The 8,381-nt window shown below is 45.3% G+C and overlaps 1 protein-coding gene and 1 long non-coding RNA gene across 2 annotated transcripts; one reads left to right on the top strand and one right to left on the bottom strand.

The window, feature by feature from the left end:
• Nucleotides 1–3,697: 3,697 nt before the first annotated feature.
• LOC126375034 (uncharacterized) lies at nucleotides 3,698–5,953 on the bottom strand. The gene is made up of 3 exons (XR_007567531.1): nucleotides 5,718–5,953; nucleotides 4,928–4,996; nucleotides 3,698–3,980 (listed from the first exon to the last, which is right to left on the bottom strand). It is a non-coding gene; the product is annotated as an uncharacterized LOC126375034 (long non-coding RNA).
• A 121-nt stretch (nucleotides 5,954–6,074) lies between these two features.
• LOC126375105 (hepatic triacylglycerol lipase-like) lies at nucleotides 6,075–7,172 on the top strand. Its single transcript, XM_050021948.1, has 2 exons — nucleotides 6,075–6,270; nucleotides 6,364–7,172. Exons 1-2 carry the CDS (start codon nucleotides 6,075–6,077, stop codon nucleotides 7,170–7,172), a joined length of 1,005 nt encoding a protein of 334 aa, XP_049877905.1.
• The last annotated feature ends 1,209 nt before the right edge of the window (nucleotides 7,173–8,381 follow it).

Raw genomic sequence — 8,381 nt, 5'->3', positions numbered from 1 at the left:
GGTGTACAGTGTTTATTACCACATAAGTAAGTGAAATACACAAGTTCAGTTTGTATCGTAATTGTACCACGTATACGCCTTGCATCAAACGTAATTGTTGACAAAGTAAATTCTTGAAGTCAATTTTTGTTTTTGAAAAATTACAAGTCCAAAAACACTGCCAGAAACTAAGTTAAAATGTTCACTAGTTGAAGTTAACACAAATTTACTAAGTCCAAGAAACGAATATTTTTCTAAGGTTTTATCACTTTTCACTAAATTTTTCTAAGTCTTTTTTGAGCACTCCAGAGACTATGTCCTAATATTGAAATTTTTCTAAGTTTTTACCACAGTCACTTTACACTTGCACTTTTACTTACAAATCCGGGAACGAAGGACCACTATGCACAGTTAAACACTTTACTTTAATTCACTTCACACTTATTTAATATACTCACAAGAACATCAATTAGAAACAAAAAAATTCTTATAAGAAAACAAAATAAACAAGTCAATACCGCGTTCTAATTATGAACAGCGACATCTAGTGGTGAATCGGTGGAACTAAAATCCTTAAGCAAATAAATCAAAACAAACACACGGTATTCGTAACGGTTACACAGTCTCTCCTAATCTAGCGCGCTTAAGGACGTTAGCGCGAAGGGGCCCTCCACCACCCATGGTTCCTATATTCGGACCGAATCCTCGGGACATGTGAACGTACTTGCTAGGTGCTCTTTTCCGATCACACTTTCTTGACGTCCCTACAAGTTATAGGTGAGCGACTATAGCACTCCACGTTCCGATCGTAATTATTCGACACGTCCGCTCAAGACGAAGGTTCGCGGTAGACTGCCCGACTAGAACGGCAGTACACGTCCGCTCGACACGACGACTCTGTAGTGACTTCGACTTCACTCAGCTCTGCTCGTACGCCACCTTTCGTCGGAGCGTTGCAACTTCATGACGGAAGTGATGTAACTTCATTTTATTTTCCGATTTGATCAATTTCTCTTCTTAATTCATAACTAACTCCGACATATAATTATTATAAAAGCATCTTCCGTAAGTAGTACTACCTAATAATGACTGATGGATGACGGTTAAATTAAGTATTGTAGTTGACGTCACACACACAGTTGCGCGTGTTGATAATGTCAATGTGTGGTGTGTGTGCAACACGAGGTTGTTTGTATGAAGTGACCTGGTGTGGCGGTACACACCAGCTATTTTTGTGTTGTTAAGAATAACTACTTCGTAATGTAGAATTTATAATCTAGGTAAGTATTAGGCATACTTTTCTTCGACCTTTTTTTTATTTTTTATTTTATTTTTTAATTTTTTTTTTCGGAAGCCGCAACCAGGGGTTTGGGTGGTGTGGAGCAGAATCGAAAAAGCCTTTTGAAGCTAATTTGAACAAATGGGCAATGGTTGGCAGACTTAGGTCAATGTGCAGATTTTCATTGCGAAGGAACCACGGAGCTCCCGTGGCTTTCCGCATGAAACGATTTTGTATTATCTGTAGACGGTGGATTTGAGAGGGACTCGCGTGCTGTAGGGCTCCCCAAGTGTTCCGGGCAGCCCTCGGCGGAGGGGGAGGCGCTTGACGCGCTCCCATGGGCGCTGGGCCCCAAAGGGCATCCGCCGGCGGGGACGCGGTTGTGTGCAATTGCGTTCCCGCATCCCCGCCACACGGCGGAAGGAGGAACACCGTTGGGTTTTAGTGGGTATACCGGGTGGCAACACCCGGGGAGTCCCACATAAGGACGTTGCCTCCCCGGGCGGCGTGGTATGCGTAACGCATTTCCCAACTTTTTTTTTTTTTATTCTTATTTTTAACGAGGCTTTGAACACCCTGTGTGATCATTTCCGAACGTTAAAAAAAAATTTGAAAGTTTGTATGGGAGTTCGTCATTTTTGGGGATAAAACCATGATTTAGGAACTTGGTAAAAAATATTTAAAAAAAATTATAGCGTTTTTGAAAATTCGAACTGTGAGGGGATGAAATAGGGGTTGAAAGTTTGTACGAAGTTCGTCATTTTTGAAGATAAAAACATTAAATTTTGTATCTAGACACTAAATAACAAACAAAAAATCGTTTGTTCTAGAATCTTGATTTTTTTACCAGTGTGGGGGTGAAATACGGGTTGAAAGTTTGTATGGGTGTTCGTCATTTTTGAAGATAAAACCATGAAACTTGGTACGTAGGTCTCTTAAGATGTGCAGAGTTTTTCTACAAACGGAATTCTCGAAATTCGAATGGAACGGAACGGATTCGGAACGGGAACTACGAAGCCAAATTTTTTGTATACAAAATCTTAACCAGTGAACCTAGGAACATGATATTTAGAAGTTTTGGGTGTATCAAAATTTAGAAGTTATTGGCATTAGACGGTCTTTAGCCCAGACGGTCTTCCCCACATTGACCTTACATCAGTAGTCGGTAGTGTGAGGATCTATGAATATTTTTATTGAAAATGCGTATCTTTTCTGTAATCGTTTATTGCGTTATTCCTACCCTTAATTAAATAAATACCGAAAGCCGCTAACTATATACCATGCGTAACTAATATTCTTAAGTTATGAACATTTTTAAATAAATAAATAGTATGTGTACAGCTGTCAGCAGCGGCCGCGTTAGGCGGCGGCCGGCGGGGGCGGCAGCGGGGCCGGGGCCGCGGGGGGGGCGGCGCGGTGCTTGCCCGCCGCCGCGGACATCGACGTCGGGCCCTCACCTAGCACCTGCACACATACACCTTTGTTTCATTTCTCTCAAACATTTGTATGGGTTTTTGGCCATAGAAATAGAATACATTGGAATTAAAAAGAGGTAAGTTCGCATTACCTCACCTGGCCAAGTACACAGCGTACCCTATCCGAGGCAAATCTATGAATAAGTCACGTAACAAAAAGAACAGCTGACCTCCTGCCCGAGCGCGGCGATGATGTGCGCGATCTGCTTGATGGCTTGCAGCTCCTGCGGGGTGGGCAGCGGCGGCAGGCGCGGCGCGGCGGCCCCGCGGGCCGGGCCGTGCGCCGGGCCACGCCCGCGGGACACCGCCGCCAGCGCCGACAGCGCGCTCTCCGGCGACGGCTGCGGCACACTAACACTTAGCCGCATATCGGTATTATCGGAGTCAAGCGACATTGTTCGCAAAGTGGTTCAAAATATTTATATATTTTATATTATTTAAATTATTTAATATAATCATGTTCGATAATACGAGATAGAACGAGATAGAAGATTAAAGATGTACATATTATTATACGTTACGTATTATAATTGCGGCTGTTTGTGGTTAAAAGAGTAGCCATGAACTTCCTGTCAACCTATTTATAATGGTGCAGTCAAATAGTTAATGGCATTTGCGGCAAATCTACAATAAGTCGTCAATAAAAAAAATGTCGCGGACTGACCTGCGCGGGCGCAGCGGCGGCGACCCGCAGGGCGAGCGCCAGCAGCAGCAGCAGGCAGGCGGCGCGCGGCATGGCGGCGGCGGGTGGGTGCTCGCGGCGCTGTGTGCAGCGCGGCGCTCGCCCGCTATATACCGCGGCCGGCGCTGCAGGCGCGGACGAGCGTGCGCGCCACAATTTGTGCGCAGCAGCACAGTGCCGCTGATTGCCCGTGATTGCACAGATTACCGCGCACGCATCGCACGCCAACCTCCGCGAATGCCATCGGGAAAATTAACCAAATTATATCAACGTTTTGTTTAATAGTAATTTGTAGACACAATTGTACAATTTTCGTAACTCAATTTCGAATGATTGTTATTTGAATATTTTCAAGGTCTGCACCGTTTATAAGTAAGTAGTTTTAGAGACGCACAAGATAATAAATTATTGTAAAATGTATTCTGACCTCGGAAACACACTTGAATCTGTTTATCTGTCAAATATAGTATGACTATTTAAATTGATATTAGATAAATAAAGCCGCAGGTTCCGATCGCGCCGGCGCCGCGTGTCACGGCCGCCGCCGCCGGTGTATTTCCTCTACCTGTAACCATAGAATAATGCTACGTAACTTAATAAATGGCAGGCATTACAAATAACCTTTTTATACGTGGTATACGTACTGTTATTTGGAAAAAATAATATTATCAATGTAATTTAAGAAGGCGAGACTCAGTTGCTGCATTTTTAAGAACATCGTGAGATCAAACTCGACCTTCCATCAAATGGTCGTCAGTGCGTTGTGCAGCGCGGCCGCGGGTGCGCGCGCGACCTCCGCGGCCGCTGCGGCTGGCGACTCAACTTTACTCCCTCCCACAATCAAGAGAGGGATTTAATCTTAATGTTTGCTAAACAATTATCTTTTATAACGTGGAAAATCATATTTTACATTATCCAGATGATAAATTCCTTCTAGTAGGTGATTTTAATCTCAGTAAGATACAGTGGGCGCCGTGCTCCGGTAGTAACTACCAACCAATATTAAGGGATATTGCAACACCAGATGAAAGATTTTTGGTAGACATGGTTGGGTTTCTTAATCTTAAACAATTTAATTAAGTATGTTAAAAACGCATTTGGCAGAATTCTGGATCTTGTTCTGGCAAATGATAATATAGTTACTGTCAGTGACTGTGCTAGTAAGTCATTGGTTCCGATTGACAAATTAAAAAATAAAAATTAAATTAAAAAAAAAAATTAAATTTAATTAAATTTTTTAAATTATTTTACCACCTTTATTGTATCTATGTGTTCTCGCAAATAAATTGATTTGATTTGATTTGATTTGACAATGAGCACGGTGCTCTGTTGTTGTGTCTTGACTTTAGTTACCTTACCCCGCTCGATCGTGCCAGTACCAAGAAGTATATGTTTGATGACGGCGATTACGTTTCCATCAATAAAGAACTAGGTGAAATGGATTGGAGTAATGAATTTTCTTGCAAAAATCTCGATGAGTGCGTGGATCATTTTTACGATGTTTTTACTCACCTTAGGAATAAATATGTCCCTTGTAAGGCGATCAAAACTGATTCGTACCCAAAATGGTATTCCAAAGCTCTGAAAAAGTCAATTAGGGAAAAGTTCAAGTACCTCCGCAAGTTTAAAAAATACGGCAATCGCTCAGACCAAGCATCGTATAATATATTAAGGGACCGCGTTCGTTATCTCGAATCTGTATGCTACAACAATTATATCGAACTCGTCGAGAATTCTATCGAAACAAACCCGCGCTGCTTTTGGAGGTTCATGAACTCTAAATCTAAATCGAATTCAGTGCCTTGCAGTCTTAAACTCGGGAATAATACCTATAATGTTTAGTGCAAACCTTTTTGTTTTTTTTCATTTTGCTATCTGCGAGGAACTATAATTGGCTTTCTGTGTTTACCATAAGTTGCCACTAAATTAATTATAGCTGTTGTTTCTCCGAACATTAAATAAATAAATAAACAAACAATCATCGCAGTATAATTACTTTAAAAGCGCGGCCATTAAATCGATCCGGCACGGATAATCTGGACTTGAATTAATTAAAACAAATAATTAATTATTTTATTAATTAGATTTTATTATATGTAGATATCTTCTACAAATCCCTGTGGCGACGATGTCTCGTAGAAAAGCAGCTGGGCGGGAACCTCGGCTCAGGGCGTCGTCTGAGAGAATTATATTTAAAGAATGAATCGATCCTAGTGGGCCGATCGATAGTGATAAACGCTAAATGAGGGATATCGTCATAAGTTATTATGTAGAAAAATAAATATAAACTCGTTTCACTCACGTCACAGTTGGCGGCAACACGAGAGGTGAGGATGACGAGATCAAAGGTGGAACACTTTTGCAATAGTTTATAAGAATGTTCTTTGTTTAGACATGCAACAAGCGCGACATTGACCCCGCCCGGCGCCCGCGGCCGCCTCACCTCGAGCGCGGGCTACGGTGACGCGGCGTGCGTCGCATCTGCATCGACACAATATAGGTGGAATATAATAAACTCGATGTAATCACGGTCACTGATTGATGAATAGATCAGGTAAGAATCAGGTAGTGTCACCGATGTACGAATATTTAATGCAAACACGGATGAGGCGGGCCTGAGGCCGCGGCGTAGTTCAAGGGCCGGCGGCCGCAGCCGCGTATGTATAGCGGCGCAGCGGCCGCGGCGGGCAGTGCGCCCGAGCGTGCCATGCGGGCCGCCGCGCTGCTGCTGCTGCTGGGGGCGCTGGCCACGCCCGCCGCCGTCGGGGACGCGCCCTGGGACCGCCTCGACGAGCTACTTCCACCCTCTTTGCGGGATGCATTGCCTACCGTTTTGCGCTTCGCCGGCGATCTCTGTATGTGATTTTTTGAATCTTAAAGAATAACAGAAAACTGTCGGGGGACGTCGATACCTAATCGTATTTTTAAAACACTCGCGAACAATTCAGGTGAACTACCGGAGACGAGGTCGGATCCGGACATCGAGGAAGGCGAGCTGTACGTAGTGGAGCACTACTCGGGCCGGCGCTCGCGCTACCCGGCGGCGGCGGCGGCGGCGCGGCTGCGGCGGCTGCGGCCGGCGCGGCTGGCGCTGTACGCCGGCGGCTGGGGCAACGAGCCCGGCGACGCGGCCGCGCGGGCGCTCGTGCCGGCGCTGCTGGCCGATCACGCGCTGGTGCTGGAGCTGGACGCGGCGCGGGCGCTGGGCGGCTCGTACGCGGCGGCCGCGGCGCGCGTGCCGCGCCTGGCGCGGGCCGCGGCCGCGCTGCTGCTGGGCGCGGCGGGCGCGGGGCTGGCGCCGGGCCGCGTGCACGCCGTGGGCTTCAGCCTGGGCGCGCACGTGCTGGCGGCGGCGGCGCGCGCGGCGCGGCGGCGCGGCGCGGGCCGCCTGGCGCGGCTCACGGCGCTGGACCCGGCGCGGCCGTGCTTCGCGCGCGGCCGCGCGGCGCGGCGCTGGCGGCTGGCGCGCGGCGACGCGCACTTCGTGCAGGTGCTGCACAGCAGCGCGCTGGGGCTGCGCCGGCCGCTGGGCCACGTGGACGTGTACGCGCGGCCGGCGCGCGGCGGCGCGGCGGCGCTGGCCGCGGCGCACGCGGCGGCGTGGCGCCTGTGGGCGCGGCCCGGCCTGCGCGGCCGCCGCTGCGCCTCCACGCGCGACCTGCGCGACGGCAGCTGCGCCGGGCGCGCGGAGTCGGTGGGATACACCTGTGCTCCCACCACGCGCGGTGTCTTCTTGTTGCAAGAAGAAGACACCTGAGTACCGACGTCTAATACCTGAACATATACAGGGTGGCCCAGAAGTTCACGTTCAAAAAGAAAAATTAGATACTCATTAGCTACCAGAAACACCCCATGTATGTTCAGCGATTATTTACGGTTTAGAAGATATGACCCATTTTGTACCTTTTTCTAGATTTTCTACCTTACTTCAGAAATCATCATTTTGTCGCTATCTCTTTCTTAATAATTATTTTATTTAACTTCATAACTATGCCTAAGGATATGTACCGCTAGGTGAAAAAATGAAAGCAGTCAAATCAAAGATAAAAAAAAGTTATTGGAAATCAAAGTGAGAAGTCGATCAAAATTGTTACAGTTGTTAAAACTTCGCCGAAGAATAGGTAATAAACACATGATATTGTCATGGACCCTGAAAGTATTTCTAAAAACTGCTCCATTTAATAGGCTTTTAGATACATCCAAAAAAGTACCCTTAATATGGGCAAAAAACTAAGTAATTAGACCTCAAATATTGCAAGACAGATAGATTTTATTTTAGTATCCAATAGTATGAATCACCAACAGTGTTTGGGAATAACTTTTTCCTTGAAATCTATGTACCTTCATTAAAATGCGAATAACAAAAGTGACTGCAAGTTTTATCTTCGGATTGTTGCTATGTCTACCCTGTTAGCGATTATAAGCGTGATTTTTATTTACTTTAACAACGTTAGAAAGAAGCAGCTACATTGTATGAGAATGTCAAATTTTCCTTCAAATCTGTCTGTCTTGCAATATTTGAGGTCTAATTACTTAGTTTTTTGCCCATATTAAGGGTACTTTTTTTGGATGTATCTAAAAGTCTATTAAATGGAGCAGTTTTTATAAATATTTTCAGGGTCCATGACAATCTCATGTGTTTATTATTCTCCGGCGAAGTTTTAACAACTGTAACAATTTTGGTCGAATTCTCACTTTGACTTCCGATAACTTTTTTTTATCTTTGATTTGACTTTGATTTATCTTTGATTGAGCGGTACACAGCCTTAGGCATAGTTGTGAAGTAAAATAAAATAATTATTAAGAAAGGGATAGCGACAAAATGATTATTTCTGAAGTAAGGTAGAAAATCTAGAAAAAGGTACAAAATGGGTCATATCTCCTAAACCGTAAATAATTGCTGAATATACATGGGGGTGTTTCTGGTAGCTAATGAGCCTCTCTATCTAATTTTTCATTTTGAATG

Source organism: Pectinophora gossypiella, chromosome 18 (genome assembly GCF_024362695.1).
Source record: "Pectinophora gossypiella chromosome 18, ilPecGoss1.1, whole genome shotgun sequence".
NCBI lineage: Eukaryota > Metazoa > Arthropoda > Insecta > Lepidoptera > Gelechiidae > Pectinophora > Pectinophora gossypiella.
This window is presented reverse-complemented; position numbering and strand designations above follow the sequence as displayed.

Excerpts from the sequence above, each read along its gene's own strand:
- LOC126375105 (XM_050021948.1), top strand. The coding sequence starts at position 6,075 with ATGTATAGCGGCGCAGCGGCCGCGGCGGGCAGTGCGCCCGAGCGTGCC. Across the intron at positions 6,271-6,363 it reads GCGCTTCGCCGGCGATCTCT|GTGAACTACCGGAGACGAGG; the intron begins GTATGTGATTTT and ends CGAACAATTCAG.